General features: G+C 40.7%; 1 protein-coding gene across 1 annotated transcript in view; it reads right to left on the reverse strand.

Moving 5' to 3' along the window:
• LOC129715643 (matrix-remodeling-associated protein 5-like) overlaps positions 1–17808 on the reverse strand; it is a 59340-nt gene that overhangs the window by 13442 nt on the left and 28090 nt on the right. The window contains exon 8 of the mRNA XM_055665505.1: positions 11915–12001. Within this exon, the coding sequence (XP_055521480.1) occupies positions 11915–12001 (87 nt within the window). The remainder of the gene's footprint in view (positions 1–11914; positions 12002–17808) is intronic.

A 17808-nucleotide genomic window follows, 5' to 3' on the forward strand; every position in this document is an offset into this window, starting at 1 on the left:
CCCAGCGATTAAGCCAGCCCAGCCCTGGCCTCCTTAGCTAGCCTCAAAAGAGGGAGCAAAAGGGTGTGCTAAATTGGAGGAGGCATAGCTCAAACTCCGCTGTTGCATCAATCCCTCGACAAGGGAGATGGCTAGTGCAATAGCACTGGGGTAGGAGTCAGCTCCCTTGGCATTCAGCCAGTGCCCCTTTTCTCCTGGAGGTGAACTCCATGACCTCCTCTGGCTTGGGGAGACAGACATACTTATTTTGCCTTCTCCAACCTGTTCCAGTTTTGGAGGAAGTTGGCTCCTGTAGAACCTGTAAATTGGGAAGATTTTTCTCTTACCTGCATGTAGAGGCTGCCTGCCGTTTTCCAGGCGGCGTTGTGGCGGTTCCCGGGCGGTGATTCTCCTGGTCAGGAGTCTGCAGGGCTGCTGGTCGGGTTTTTTAAACTTCCCGCCGGTCCGCTGCTGTTACCAAACAGCTGTTCAGCGGACCGGTATAGCGCAGCTCCCTGCAGCGGTCCGCAGCGTTTGCGGTCCGGGTAGCGCTTTTTCCCCGTCCACTGTCGGCTCCACGCTGGAGTCGAAACGGGGGCCGCTCACCATGCCTCTCTACTTTGCTCCCCCTGGAGCAAAAACCACAAGGCCCGATTAAGGTAAGTACTTACCTCTCGTTCCTTGGATGCGGGAGCTAGCCCGACTCCCGCTGGCCGCGTTGCACAGCTGTGCGATAAAGCGCATGCGCAGTACCTGCTGGGTTCTTCACGGAATCACTCACGTGACTCCGAAGTAAAATTGGCGAGATACAATGAGCACAAACATGCTCATCGGGCTCCCACTCAAAGAACAAAGGCGAGTTAGCACAATTATACATTTTTCTTATCAGTAAAACACTCCTGCCAAGTCTGAATATGGCATGACTGAAAGATTCTGTGGCCTTTCACAATATAGGAAAGCTGGGTCTAAATTGAGCTCCTCCAATGACAAGTTATTACTTATCTCTGGAGCGTCAGCAATTTTTTTCAATCTTGGCTTCTTTATGGCCTTGAAGAAGCACGTGTTATTACTGCAGGCTGCCATCTTAATGTCTTTATTGAAAAGACAATCTGTCCTCCATATTGTGTTCCATATAGTTTACAAAGTCATTCAGACTTGGCATCTTTTGTTCTACCAGTCCATGCTTTTGTAGAAGAATGACTCAATTTTTGATTTGATTATTAGATTTGACTATTAGCTCTTTCAATGGCCAGCAGCTCTGAATGGAACCAGTCGTGCTTAGCCATTAACGTTTAAACCTCCAGCAGCTTTCCTTGACCCTGGCTGGGGTTGTGGGTTCTGAGAATGCTAATGGTCCAGGTAAAGCAGCTCATTATGTCATTAGGCAATAAGTGATAGTAGCAGAATTAGGTCATCCGGCCCACCATTTACTCTGCCATTGAATCATGGCAGAGTAAATGACACCCGTACCAATTAAGAATCTATCTATCTCTGCCATAAAAATTTCCATCAGGCAAAGCAGACCACTTCCAAAATTTATGGACTTTATGGACTTATTACAAGCATAAGGTGCAATAGTAATTAAAAAAACAAATGGTGCCAGGATCTGGTAATGGGGGGGTGAAAAATACGGTTGGTATATCCCTTTTTGCGGAGTTTTTTAAAAATAATAGAGCGATTGTTACTCTTTCTTTCTTTCTTTTCTAGGGTCTATTTCTTAACTTTCTTCTCTAACTCCTTTTCTAATGGGCTCTCTTTTCCCAACACTTTCCTGCACCTTCACAACTCTTTCTCAGTTTCCTTACTTCTTTTATTTCTATCTTTTGTAAGTTCAAAAAATGAAGGGGTACAACAAATGTAATGAGATATATGTGGTGTGTATTAATGTAAATTATTGGACTTCTAATAAAAATTAAAAAAAAATAAAAATTCCATTAGCTTGGCCTCCACAGCCTTCTGAAAGAATTCCACAGATTCACCAACCTATGACTAAAGACATTCCTCTGCATCTCCTTCCTGAAGGAACGTCCTTTAATTATGAGGCTATGAGAGTCCTAAACTCTCCCACTAGTGGAAACATAGTCTCCACATCCACATCCAAGCATTTCACTATTCGGTAAGTTTCAATGAGATTCCTCCTCATCCTTCTAAACCCCAGTGAGTACAGGCCCTGTGCAGTTAAATGGTCATTGTTTGAGCGACTGAGATACCTATTAAGATACTCATTCCGGACTTCCGGTGGCGCCATGGAGCTGTGAGAGGCGCAGCATTCAGCTCCGCTCTCGACGAATGCAGTAAATCGTTAAAAAAGACGTGTTGGAAGACGGGACCGATCTAAAAATACTTACCGAGATGCCTGTCATCGCGTAAGTGACATCATCAGAAATCGCCGCTAAATAACGGGGAATAACGGTACTTTTACATGCAAAAGAGGAATCTTCCCCAAAGACCTACTATAAGACCTCTTACAAGACAATGTGTTAAAGAGCTGGGTAAAACTCTACAAACAACATCAGAAAGTTCTGAAGAAGAAGCTGAAGCTCAAAGATTAGCTACTGAAATTGCTACAAATGAAAAAGCAATGGAACAATCTATAAAAGCTTTGGTAACGAAAGACTTTGCTGATAAGCTACATGAGGAGATTTCTGCACTGGATACCAGCCCGAGTAAAGATATGAAGCTCGGGAATCGAGAAATCATTGACAAAATCGGTACTCTAAGGAAATATATTGAGGATGTTGAGGCCGATTTAAGTGCAGAAATCGTACGGGTTGAAAAGGACTGCAATGAAAAGTTGGAACATATTCTCCATACCACGAAAGCATACAGCAGTACTATGAAAGAAATGGAAACTGCGATGAAGGAAATGTCTGAAGAGATGAAGAGAATGAGAAAAAACCAAGAGAGTGTCTCGGGGCAACTGGCCAAAATGAGTGATAAATGCCTGGATTTGGAAGCCCGATCAAGATGGCAGAACTTAAGGATAGTTGGAGTGAGAGAGGGAAAGGAGACCGGAATGGATTCTCGGGAATTCACTGCCAACTTACTTAAAAAAGTATTCAAGCTGCCTGATAAACTGAAAATAGATGTTGCACACTGGGTTCGAAGAGCTCAATCAAGGCCAGGAGCCCCTCCAAGACAGATCATAGTGACATTTCATGACATTTCTGTTCTGGAAGACATTATGAAAAAAATTCCATACGGAACGAATCTGATGTTTGAAGCTGAAATTGTTAGATTTTTCAGAGATTACCCAGCAGAAGTGGCTAAGAAACAGGATCTGTTTACAAAGACAAGACTGATCCTGAAAGGAATTATGGACCCAAGATATGTCTTCATGTACCCTGCAAAAATGAGGATTACTTATAAGAATTCAGAACGTGTCTTTATTGATCTAGAAGAAGCATACAAATATGCACAAGAATTAACAAAGGAGATCAATGGATAAGTAAAACAACACGGCTATCAGGTTGTTTTGTCATAGATATCGGGAGAGGGGAACCTGAGAAAATATGACTTCTTAAATAACTGAAACTATAAAGGACCTCGTTAAGATGGCGAAAGTCTAGACACTTTATCTACTCTGGAATGTTAAACCAAGGTCGAACTCGCTCTTTGAATGAAAGACTCAAAAATGAAAGGGAGTCGCGGAACATGGAAAAATTAAATTAAAGGGAGTTGAAAGTAACACTTTACTAAAAAAAAGACTTTCATGATCGTATACCAACACATAAATAACTGAACTAACCTAGCTATATCAATCTAAAATGAATTAGTATAACCGAACAAGGATTCACTCCTCCGGAGGGGGGTGTGTTTATCTGAACTTATCAATGAATTTGGAGAACACCGACGGCGTGTTAAATAGATTGATATATGTTAATACCATATTAATATACTAAAACATGTGTAACTGATTTGGGAATGTAAATCCTCGTTATGTTTAATGTAACCTAAGAATGAAATGAGCAGGAAGTGAAGCGATTTAAACAACTGGCAATTGGCAAACAGCTAAGAGTGTAATTTTGGTTAACCCCTTCTAACAAGCAGGTTATTATTTTAAGACACTGGGTTATGATCATGAAGTTTAATACAATAACTGTCAGTATATAGTAAATATATGTTTATTGGAAGACTTAAGTAAATTCATATGTTTGATGTTTCTCTATATACCATCTGGTCTCGAGCTGACCCTTCTTCCTTCCTATAATATTTGTTCAAAGGAGCGGAGCTTAATGTGAATTAACATCGACGGAAGTTCACAAGATTGTATCTACCACCAATCGATGGTTTCACTGTTGCAGTATCCTGTTGTTTTTAAGATACTGTAATATCACTATTTTTATATCATTTTACACTTTTTTGTTTTTTTCTTCAAGGCTACATCCAAAAGGGATATGCCAACAGAATCGAGTAGATGCAAGTACCCACCCAACATCTAGAAGCCTGACATATTAATAATTGCACCATATGAGATAAACGTACCAAAGTAATTTATAATGCAAGACGATACGCAAAAGAAAATAGGAGGAATCACGTTCTGCAGATGGAACATAAGGGGTATTAATGAGCCAATCAAAAGAGGTAAGATTCTTGCCAAATTAAAATCATTTAATGCCGATATAATCTTCTTACAGGAAACATATTTGAAACCCCAAGCTCAGACAAGACTGAAGGCAAATTGGATCAGTCAAATATATCACTCCTCATATATCTCTAAATCTAGAGGCATGGCAATTATAATCCGCAAAGGCATACCATTTAAACCAAAGAATACAATAGTAGACAAAGAGGGGAGGTATGTTATAGTTACAGGAGAGATACACTCTACTTGACTCACTATGGTAAATATTTTTGCGCCTAATTTTGATAACCCTCAATTTTTTAACAAAATCCTGAATATAATCTCTGAGTTTAATTATCAAAATGTGATAATCGGGGGAGACTTCAACTGCGTCCTGGATCATTATCTGAATGAATCAGCACAACCAAAGAGGCTAAATATAAACTTTTAAATACATACATAAAAAACACAAATATAACAGATGTATGGAGGATTGCAAACCCAGCTGGAAGGGAATAATCCTTCTACTCAATGGTACATAAAACCTACTCACGCATTGATTATTTCGTAGTGGACACAAAATTAATTCAATTTACAACTAATCCTAAATACCATAATAATATCATCTCGGATCACTCCCCGTAAACTTTTTTTTAAAAACTAGAATAAAACAATATAATTATGGAGAGGGTCCGAACTGGACCTAGGGTTGAGATTTTTGATTGGAGAAAGGCTAACTTTGATGCGATGCGAGATGATTTAAAAGGAGTGAACTGGGACTTTTTGTTTTATGGGAAAGATGTAGAAGAGAAATGGAGGACATTTAAAGGGGAAATTTTAAGAGTACAGAATCTTTATGTTCCTGTTCGGTTGAAAGGAAACAGTAAAAATTGGAAAGAGCCCTGGTTTTCAAGGGAAATTGGACATCTCGTTCGGAAAAAAGAGGGAGATCTACAATAATTATAGGCAGCATGAAGTAAATGAGGTGCTTGAGGAGTATAAGGAATGTAAAAAGAATCTTAAGAAAGAAATTAGAAAAGCTAAAAGAAGATATGAGGTTGCTTTGGCAAGTAAGGTGAAAGTCAATCCAAAGGGTTTCTACAGCTATATTAATAGCAAAAGGATAAGGAGGGATAAAATTGGTCCATTGGAGAGACAGAGTGGACAGCTATCTGCAGAGCCAAAAGAGATGGGGGAGATATTGAACAATTTTTTTTCTTCGGTATTCACCAAGGAGAAGGATATTGAATTATGTGAGGTAAGGGAAACGAGTAGAGTAGCTATGGATACTATGAGGTTCAAAGTAAAAGAAGTACTGACACTTTTGAAAAATATAAAAGTGGATAAGTCTCCAGGTCCTGACAGGATATTCCCTAGGACATTTGAGGGAAGTTAGTGTAGAAATAGCCGGGGCTATGACAGAAATATTTCAAATGTCTTTAGAAACGGGAATAGTCCCCGAGGATTGGCGTACTGCGCATGTAGTTCCATTGTTTAAAAAGGGTTCTAAGAGTAAACCTAGCAATTATAGACCTGTTAGTTTGACTTCAGTGGTGGGCAAATTAATGGAAAAGATACTTAGAGATAATATATATAAGCATCTAGATAAACAGGGTCTGATTAGGAACAGTCAACATGGATTTGTGCCTGGAAGGTCATGTTTGACTAATCTTCTTGAATTTTTTGAAGAGGTTACTAGGGAAATTGACGAGGGTAAAGCAGTGGATGTTGTCTATATGGACTTTAGTAAGGCCTTTGACAAGGTTCCTCATGGAAGGTTGGTTAAGAAGGTTCAACTGTTGGGTATAAATGCAGGAATAGCAAGATGGATTCAACAGTGGCTGAATGGGAGAAGCCAGAGGGTAATGGTGGATGGCTGTTTATCGGGTTGGAGGCAGGTGAGTAGTGGGGTGCCTCAGGGATCTGTGTTGGGTCCTTTGTTGTTTGTCATGTGCATCAATGATCTGGATGATGAAGAGGATTTCCAAAGTCTACAGAGTGATTTAGGCCATTTGGAAAAATGGGCTGAAAGATGGCAGATGGAGTTTAATGCTGATAAATGTGAGGTGCTACACCTTGGCAGGACAAATCAAAATAGGACGTACATGGTAAATGGTAGGGAATTGAAGAGTACAGTTGAACAGAGGGGTCTGGGTATAACCGTGCATAGTTCCTTGAAGGTGGAATCTCATATAGATAGGGTGGTAAAGAAAGCTTTTGGTATGCTAGCCTTTATAAATCAGAGCATTGAGTATAGAAGCTGGGATGTAATGTTAAAATTGTACAAGGCATTGGTGAGACCAAATCTGGAGTATGGTGTACAATTTTGGTCACCCAATTATAGGAAGGATGTCAAAAAAATAGAGAGAGCACAGAGGAGATTTACTAGAATGTTGCCTGGGTTTCAACAACTAAGTTACAGAGATAGGTCGAATAAGTTAGGTCTTTATTCTCTGGAGCGCAGAAGGTTAAGGGGGGACCTGATAGAGGTCTTTAAAATGATGAGAGGGATAGACAGAGTTGATGTGGACAAGCTTTTCCCTTTGAGAATAGGGAAGATTCAAACAAGAGGACATGACTTCAGAATTAAGGGACATAAGTTTAGGGGTAATATGAGGGGGAACTTCTTTACGCAGAGAGTGGTGGCGGTGTGGAATGAGCTCCCAGTGGAAGGTGGTGGAGGCAGGTTCATTGGTATCATTTAAAAATAAATTGGATAGGCATATGGATGAGAAGGGAATGGAGGGTTATGGTACGAGTGCAGGCAGGTGGGACTAAGGGGAAAAAATTTGTTCGGCATGGACTTATAGGGCCGAGATGGCCTGTTTCCGTGCTGTAATTGTTATATGGTTATATGGTTATATAGAAGGAATGGACAATAAAAAAATCATTCTGGAGGTTCGTCCACAGACCACAGTCTGTTCGTATTGGTGGAAATGTGTCAGCCTCGATAACAATCAGCACGGGAGCACCTCAAGGCTGCGTGCTCAGCCCCCTGCTGTACTCACTCTATACCCATGACTGCGTAGCGAACCACAGTGCGAACTCCATCATCAAGTTCGCTGACGACACCACTATTGTGGGGCGTATCACTGATGGGGATGAGTCAGAGTACAGAAGAGAGATCGAGCAACTGTCCATATGGTGCCAGCGCAATAACCTGGCCCTCAACACCAGCAAAACCAAGGAACTGATTGTAGACTTTGGAAGGAGTAGGAGGGGGACCCACAGCCCCATTTATATCAACGGGTCGATGGTTGAAAGGGTCAAGAACTTCAAATTCCTGGGCGTGCACATCTCTGAAGATCTTTCCTGGTCCGAGAACACTAACGCAATTATCAAAAAAGCACATCAGCGCCTCTACTTCCTGAGAAGGTTACGGAGTCGGATTGTCAAGGAAGACTCTCTCTAACTTCTACAGCTGCACAGTCGAGAGCATGCTGACGGGTTGCATCGTGGCTTGGTTCGGCAATTTGTGCGCCCTGGAGAGGAAAAGCCTACAAAAAGTAGTAAACACTGCCCAGTCCATCATCGGCTCTGACCTTCCTTCCATCGAGGGGATTTATCGCAGTCGCTGCCTGAAAAAGGCTGGCAGTATCACCAAAGACCCACACCATCCTGGCCACACACTCATCTCCCTGCTACCTTCAGGTAGAAGGTACAGGAGCCTGAAGACTGCAACAACCAGGTTCAGGAATAGCTACTTCCCCTCAGCCATCAGGCTATTAAACCTGGCTCAGACAAAACTCTGATTATTAACAACCACTTTCTGTTATTTGCACTTTACCAGTTATTTACTCATGTGTGTATATATTGAGATCAGGGTATATGGACACATGTATCTGTTTTATAGTAAATGCCTATTTTCTGTGTGCTTAAGCAAAGCAAGAATGTCATTGTCCTATACAGGGACACATGACAATAAACTCACTTGAACTTGAACTTGACCCTCAAATTTTAAACATATACATATCGTACATATCTAAAACAACAGATGGAATTTTTCTTTCAGACTAATGATACCCCATGTATATCACCCTCCTTACTATGGGAATCATTTAAGGCATTTATTAGAGGATCGGTTATTTCATATCAAGCTTTTCAAAATAAAAAGGATAAGACCGAACAATTGCAATTAGAAGAACAAATTAGACAATCGGATTTAGACAATGCAAAAGACCCAACTATTGATAAACACAATAAGATAACAATACTGAAATTTAAGCTGAACAGAATTTTATCCGCAAGAGTTATCAGACTATTTCAAATCACAAAACAGGAAAACTTCGAATTCGGGGATAAACCACATAAACTCTTTGCACAACAACTGAAAAAACAGGAAAAGGATCATATGATTCCAAAAATTAAATCAGATAAAGGGGAATTGATAACGTTACCTAAAGATATTAATAAAAGATTCGCTCAATTTTATCAAAACTTATATACATCCAAAACATCAACAGACAGCATCAAACTCACAAATATTTTGGATAACCGCAACCTCCCAAAACTCAATTTGCTGGAACATGAGGAAATAGGAGCTCAAGTTTCAATTCAAGAAATAGAAGAGACAACAATTCATTGGAGAATGGTAAAACGCCAGGACCGGATGGGTTTAGCAATGAATTCTATAAAAGATTTTGTGAGATAATATCACCACTTTTACACAAACTTTACACATACGCGTTCAAAGAACAGACATTACCAGAAATATTAGCGGAATCAACTATTACACATACCTAAAAAAGGTAAAGATTTAGAAAATCCTGGTTCATATAGAGCTATTGCACTGTTAAATACAGATCAGAAAATACTAGTGAAAACTCTAGCAAGAGGAATAAGCAAATACGTTAGTAAATTAATAAATCCGGATCAAACGGGGTTATACTCATTCAATAATCTGAGACGTCTTTTCAATATAATGCATTCACATAAAATAGAAGATTTATCAATGATTTAATTGGATACAGTAAAAGCATTCGACCAAGTGGAATGGGAATACTCCTTTAAAGTATTGCAAAATTTTCAAATGGGAGTGAATTTTATCTCATGGATAAAATTATTATATGACAAGCCTACGGCTAGAATATTAATTAATAACATACTGTTGTGGCGTCAGCCTAAACATGGCCCACTCATGCTCGAACCCTCAACAGGAGATACAAGGGCGGGCACGTGACATCATGGGATAGAGGGAGTGTCCTGGTACTAAAGGTCTCTCACCGCGAGATCTTGGGCAGACAACCGGTAGCTGAGCACGAGGGAACAACCTCGCTCAGCTACAGCAACATTATATTATAGTTAGCGCACCAACCACCACTGAATAAATAACTCTTTGAACCGGCCTTTAATTCACCACGTATGGTGCCGCTACACTGTCTCCGAAATTTCAACTATCCAGGGGCAATAGACAGGGTTGTGCTTTATCACCCCTGCTATTTGCTCTTGTGATAATAGCAGACAATATAAGAATGCATCCGAACATTCATGGTATAACACTAAACATTCTAATAATAAAATATCAATATATGCAGATTATGTACTGTGATACATTACAAAATCGCAAATTAGCATACCAAACTTATTAAACCGGTTCCTTCTCAGGATATAGAATAAACTGGAACAAAAGCGAAAACACTTCCGATGTCTTTAATAGGCAGAATAAATGCCATAAAAATGATTTTTCTTCCACAAATTCTGTGCTTATTTCAATCAATACCAATATACCTACCTAAAATTAAAAAAAAACAACTTGATTTGCACATTACAAATTTTACATGGGACTATAAATCCCATAGAATCCAAAGAGAACATCTATGCAAACCCAAAGAATTTGGTGGACTTACACTCCCTAAATTTTTGTATTACTACTGGGCAGTGCATATATCAAAAATGTAATTCATTGGTTGGACAACCCAACACAACAGGCAGAATGGATAGTAATGGAGAGAGAGAGGATTGTTCTCCTTTTAACAAAGGAGCGATCCTCCTCTCCCCAATAAAACTGAATAATACAATATACAAGAGATTAACTATAGCACAATACGAATTTGGAGACAAATAAAATTTACTCTCAAATTAAGAAACCTATTGCTTCTCTCGCCTATAGCTAACAATCCGTCGTTTAAACTATCTATTATCGACAAAACGTTTACTCACTGGGAAAGAATTACAACTTAAATAAAACTTGAAAAGTAATCAATATTTTAGATACCTGCAAATTCGAGATTACTTGAAAAAACATACACAAGAATATCAAACTCTGGCGTCACATCTACTAGATGAAGGCATGAATAGAAAGGTGGAAGTAAATAATTTAATATCGTACTTATATAATATTATTCTAAATATAGAGATACCTTTGTCAGATGTTATAAGAAGAGAGTGGGAACAAGAACTATCTATAAAAATTTCTAAAGACAGATGGGATAAATATTTGCTATATGTACATAAATGCTCGATTAATGTTAGACACATCGAAATCCAATTTAAAATCTTGCATAGACTATATTACTCGAAAACCAAATTGAATACATTTTTTCCAAATGTCTCCCCCATCTGTGATAAATGTCTATCTCAAGAAGCAACCATAGCACACTCCTTCGTATTTTGTATAAAACTCCATAAATTTTGGAAAGAAATCTTTGAAATCTTCTCAAATCTATTTAAAATAAAATTGGACCCTAACACAGAATTGATTATTTTCGGAACAATGTGCTAGCTTCATTTCAAAATTGTTTCCTTAACTATGGTTTGATAACGGCAAAAAAACTTATACTCAAATTTTGGAAAAATGCACCGACCCCAACGCTGAAAATGTGCATCACAAATATGTCTGAAATGTTATGGCCTCCTTTCATCAATTTATTTCATGTATAATATGGTGCAGCATAACTCTGGTAATTAACCATTTCAGAACTAGGTGTGGGGTGTGGAAAGATATGAAGCAGGTGTATCCCTTTTCTTTTCTGTTCCGATTTTTCTTTTCCCTTTTTTTTTCTTCTCTCTTTTAATATATTTCTTTTTTTTGCTCTTCCTTTCTGGTCTTCTCTTTTTTTCTACATCTCTATGGGCTCTTTCTTTCTATCTATCCACAAATTACCAATTGTTAACTTTTGGGGCCTACAGATCACTACTTTCCCTAATCTCTTCTTCTTTCTTTCTTTTTTTGCGGCTATTATTTTTATATTGTTAAATTTAAAACAAGAAGTTGTACACAAAATGTATTACACAAAATACAATAGTTTATACGATCGTACATTGCTTCTAATAAAAATAAATAAAATAAAAAAAAACTCATTCCAATCCAACCACCCTGCTGAGTAATGCAATAATCATTTTCATGCCAGGAAAGAAAATGTGTGCACGTACCTTCATAGATTGACAACAACAACAATGCAATGTTGGTGGAAAAATCAACCATTATTTCGTAGAAAGCAAATGTACTTCCAAGAAATGCTGTGGAGAAATCCAAGAACATAAATTGTTCAAAATACATGCACATTTATTATGACACAAAATGAGACCGATGATCGCTCCGAGGGAACAAACCCATGTATTGCCCCCTTCTTATTTTCCCTGTGGCATTTTTTCCTTTCCTTTTTGATTTTTTCTGTCGTTTGCCAACATGAACTGTAACTTTCAGCAGCCACATAACCTGCCAACATGTCTTAGGGGAAAAGAGAAGCATCCAGGGGAAACCCACAAGGTCGCAAGGAGAATGTACACACTTCCCAAAGGCAGGACACAAACTCAAAACCATCACTGAAGATAACAGAAGCACCATCTGATGGGGGGAGGAGAGAGGGAGAGCGAGGCCGGGGGGGGGAGAGAGAGAGCGGGGGCCGGGGGGGAGAGAGAGCGGGGCTGGGGGAGAGAGAGCGGGGCTGGGGGAGAGAGAGGGAGGGGAGAGAGGGAGGGAGGAGAGGGAGGAGAGGGAGGGAGGGGGGAGGGGGGGGAGAGAGAGAGGGTAGGAGAGGTGTGGGGAAGCAGAGGAGAGGGGGAAGAGGAGGGGGGGGGAAGAGGGGGGGGGGGGGGGGGGGGGGGGGGGGGAAGAGAGGGATGCCATTTAGAACATTTAGAAGAATAATGGGTAAGCAATTGTGAACGGAGACAAGGAAATAACTTTTCACACAGAGAGTTGTGAGTGTGCAATTCTCTGTCTCAGAGGGCTGTGGAGGCTGGGGGTTACTTTCAAGGGAGAGCTAGATAGAGCTCTTAAAGTTAGTGGATATGGGGAGAAGGTTGGAACGGGTACTGATTGGGGATGATCAGCCATGATCACAGTGAATGGCGGTGCTGGTTCGAAGGGTCGAATCGCCGCCTCCTGCACCTATTGTCTATTGAGGGAGCGGCTAGGGGGACGGGAGAGGGGCCTAACTGAGGAGCCGAGAGATCGGGGGTGACATCACTTGCAGCGTGTGGAAGAATGGCGCGCGGAGCAGACCCATTGTGACGTCATCAGCGAAAGACAGCAGTTTTTAAATTCAAAGTTTTGTCATATTTTTTAACATTTTCAGTAATAAATCGAGAAATAGAGCATGAAATTTTCAGATAAGTAGCTTTTGGCCTCCAGGGGAAAATGCCTAGCGGAATATGTAAACATTTTACTGGTACCAAGTCGTTTTTTTTCGCGAAGATGTGATTATACACAGACAAGATCAGACTTTTAATAGTTACTAGACCAAGTGGGACTCGTTGGGTCCCATGTTCACACAGGAGGGCTGGTCTCCCAATGCAATATTCCACTTCCCCACCAATTCCAATATTGGTGGCCGGGGGGGGGGGGGGAAGCATTAGTATGGATGTTGTGGGCCGTTAGTATGGGTGTTCTGGAGCGTTAGTATGGAAGTTGTGGGCCGAAGGGAGTGTTTTTCAGAGCAAATTGGAGGCGTGGGTTCGCATCCCACTTCTGACACCATGTCCTTACAATAACAGTGGTCTAATACCAAGATAATGATATATAGACTTTATTAGGTACAAAGCAACACAACTTCCCTCTTGAGAGTTCCACTTTAAACTAAAGGAATGCAGCAGACCATGATGCTGACAAGCTAGTGGGCGTAACTAAAAATGCATGACTCAAAACATGAGTCACTAATCTACAGCTAGTATGGACATTGTGGGCCAAATGGATTATTGGGCTGGCAGCCCAGTCACTCAGGCCTGGTGAGCTGGCAGCTGGGTGGAGCAGGGACAGGTATAATTTAATCCAGACAAGTGCAAGCTAGTTCACTTCAGGATGTCAAATTCTGTGTGGACATATAAATCATAAGTGTGGACATAAAAATCATAGGAGCAGAATTAGGCCATTCAAGTCTACTCCGCCATTCAATCATGGCTGATCAATCTCTCCCTCCTACCCCATTCTCCTGTCTTTATTATTTTTATTAAGCTTTATTTCAGACACAGGTCCATATACACAAGGTTATGGGAAGATGTCTTCTTCCCATAACCGCTGACACCCATACTAATCAAGAATCTATCCATCTCGGCCTTAAAAATATTTGTTGACGACCTCCACAACCTTCTGTGGCAAAGAATTCCACAGATTCACCACCCTTTGACGGAAGACATTCCTTCTCATGTCCTTCCTAAAGGAACGTCCTTTAATTCCGAGGCTATGACCTAAACCTTTCCCTTTGAGAATTGTGGACAAGCTTTTCCCTTTGAGAATAGGGAGGATTCAAACAAGAGGACATGACTTCAGAATTAAGGGACAGAAGTTTAGGGGTAATATGAGGGGGAACTTCTTTACTCAGAGAGTGGTAGCGGTGTGGAATGAGCTTCCAGTGGAAGTGGTGGAGGCAGGTTAATTGGTATAATTTAAAAATAAATTGGATAGGCATATGGATGAGACGGGAATGGAGGGTTATGGTATGAGTGCAGGCAGGTGGGACTAAGGGGGAAAAAAATTTGTTCGGCACGGACTTGTAGGGCCGAGATGGCCTGTTTCCGTGCTGTAATTGTTATATGGTTATATGGTTAAACTCTCACACAAGTGGAAACATCCGCTTCATATCCACTCTGTCCAAGCCTTTCACTATTCGACAATAAATGACAGGGAATTAAACAGTACTGATGCACAAAGAGACGTAGAGGTACAAGTCAATAGCTCCCTGAAAGTGCCAACAAAGATGGACAGTGTAGTGTAAAGGTTGTTTGGTATGCTAGCCTTCACAGGCTGAGCATATAGATTATAAGAGATTATCTGGTAAGTACACTACAGGAAGAATATGGTATTATAATACAGCAGAGGTGCAGAGGGATACAGGGCTAATGCAGGCAAATACAATTAGTACGTATGTTACAATACTTACCTTCAGCGGCGCTGCAGTTTTGCCACTGGTCGTGCGCGCGATTTTGCCGCCTTTGAGGGGGGGGGGGGGGGGGGGGGGGTTAACATAGAAACATAGAAATTAGGTAAGGAGTAGGCCATTCGGCCCTTCGAGCCTGCACCGCCATTCAATATGATCATGCCTGATCATCCAACTCAGTATCCCGTACCTGCCTTCTCTCCATACCCTCTGATCCCCTTGGCCACATCTAACTCCCTCTTAAATATAGCCAATGAACTGGCCTCAACTACCCTCTGTGGTGAATCTCTGGAACAGAGAGTTCCAGAGATTCACCACTCTCTGTGTGAAAAAAGTTCTCCTCATCTCGGTTTTAAAGGATTTCCCCCTTATCCTTAAGCTGTGACCCCTTGTCCTGGACTTCCCCAACATCGGGAACAATCTTCCTGCATCTAGCCTGTCCAACCCCTTAAGAATTTTGTAAGTTTCTATAAGATCCCCTCTCAATCTCCTAAATTCTAGAGAGTATAAACCAAGTCTATCCAGTCGTTCTTCATAAGACAGTCCTGACATCACAGGAATCAGTCTGGTGAACCTTCTCTGCACTCCCTCTATGGCAATAATGTCCTTCCTCAGATTTGGAGACCAAAACTGCACGCAATACTCCAGGTGTGGTCTCACCAAGACCCTGTACAACTGCAGTAGAACCTCCCTGCTCCTATACTCAAATCCTCTTGCTATGAAAGCCAACATACCATTCGCTTTCTTTATTGCCTGCTGCACCTGCATGCCTACCTTCAATGACTGGTGTACCATGACACCCAGGTCTCGCTGCATCTCCCCCTTTCCCAATCGGCCACCATTTAGATAATAATCTGCTTTCCCGTTTTTGCCACCAAAATGGATAACCTCACATTTATCCACATTATACTGCATCTGCCAAACATTTGCCCACTCACCCAGCGTATCCAAGTCACCTTGCAGTCTCTTAGCATCCTCCTCACACCTAACACTGCCCCCCAGCTTAGTGTCATCCGCAAACTTGGAGATATTGCCTTCAATTCCCTCATCCAGATCATTAATAAAACGCGGTTTTCCCCTACCTTGTCCTGGATTATATTTTGTTGTAGTGCAAGCTTTTGCTGAAGAATTGTTCCGACGGCCGTTCTGTGTATTTTTTTTAATTTTTAATAAATATAATCGCCCGACAAGTTCAGCATTGGAGTCATTTTAAAATCAGCTTCTAAAGCCGTCAACAATGGGGACGGACTTCAAATACAGGACAAGTAAAGGAAAGCCGTTTATTTAATGTATAAAAGTGCTCCTTAAGATGTCTTTAATTCACATTTTACGTTGCAAAACGGTGATAATTTCCCTCATACGAACCGGCAGTATTTTTCCTGCCGATAGGGGTTTAAATTCACTGCAACCACAACGTTCCAAATGATCGCGTTCCAGAAAAACCCACTCGCAGGATAATTTAAATGGCCATTAATTTACAGGTATTAAATTCCTTCCATTTGGCCTATAAATCCATGACAATGAGATTTAAAAATTATGTTATATTGTGAATTCTTGTGTGAATGTTATTTGGACACTTCGGCTATTTAAAAATGTTAATCTATTCTTAAGAAATTGATAGATGTTTAGATCTTGTAATTGAATTTTATAATTAGCTCCAATTAGGTAACTAGCTAATTATATGCTTTAATTTCAAGTCATCTAAGTAAGATTGTTTCATATTTGTTTCAGAATGCTTCAATCTATAATAACTGAAAATTTCTTTCAGTTCTCTTAATTTTTCAGAAAGTTATGGGCTTTTGGCTGTCCTCGATCACAGCTTTTGAGTTAAGTAAATGGAAAAGCAATAGGGAATAAGATGCTAATTTCCGAGTATGAAAATGGCCATAGCTCTTTTAATACTGAAGAAATGAAAGTGAATTAGGTGTCAAATTAAACGTTTTTTTATGCTTTATCTGATGGGATACATTACAGGCTTGAATTTTAAAATCTCAAAATGTTGTAACATTGCTACAATTAGCATAGAAATACAGTCAGCATAGGTGAGGTGAGTTAAAAGGGCCCATTTCTGTGATGTAAATTTCTATGATTCATACCGCTAATTTATCCGCCAACTGAAATAAATGAACATCCCCGTTATTCTCTACACTATTGGTCACCGTGTCTTGGCCTTATATAATTCTGTACACCTCAGCCTCCTTTGTTCCAAAGAAAGAAACCTAGTTGAGACACTGTGCCCTCATGCCCACTGACAGCATCACTGTAGGGTGCAACCAGATTCGTCCTCGACTGATGACTGGAGCCAAATACAGGTAGGTGAGGCAGAGGTTTATTTGCACCTCATCCAACCTCATCCACTGTATCCACTGTTCCAGGTTTGGACTCCTGTATATTGGCGAGACCAAACGCTGGCTCGCCGATCATTTCGCTGAACACCTCCGCTCAGTCCGCCTAAACCCAAATGATCTCCTTGTTGCCAAACACTTTAACTCCCCCTCCCATTCCCACACTGCCATTCTATCCTGGGCCTCCTGCACTGTCAGAGTGAGACCCAACACAAATTGGGGGAACAGCACCTCATATTTCACTTGGGTAGCTTACAACACAGCAATGTGAATATTGACTTTGCTAACTTCAAGTAACCCTTGCTTCCCCTCTCTCCCCATCCCTCCCCTTCCTAGTTCTCCAACCAGTCTAACTGTCCTCCTGATTATATTTTATCTTTGCAGGCTTTGTTGTCATCTTCCCCTAGCTAACAATAATCTATTCTGCATTTTCCTTGACCTTCGTCCCCTTTGATGTCTCATTTTCACACCTTACTCTTCCATATCTCTCTGTCTCCTTCTCCCGGCTCTCAGTCTGAAGGAGGACCTCGATCTGAAATGTCACCTATTCTTTCTATCCAGAGATGCTGCCTGTCCCACTTAGCTGCTCCAGCATTTTGTGTAT

The sequence above is a fragment of the Leucoraja erinacea genome, unplaced genomic scaffold (genome assembly GCF_028641065.1).
Source record: "Leucoraja erinacea ecotype New England unplaced genomic scaffold, Leri_hhj_1 Leri_128S, whole genome shotgun sequence".
NCBI lineage: Eukaryota > Metazoa > Chordata > Chondrichthyes > Rajiformes > Rajidae > Leucoraja > Leucoraja erinaceus.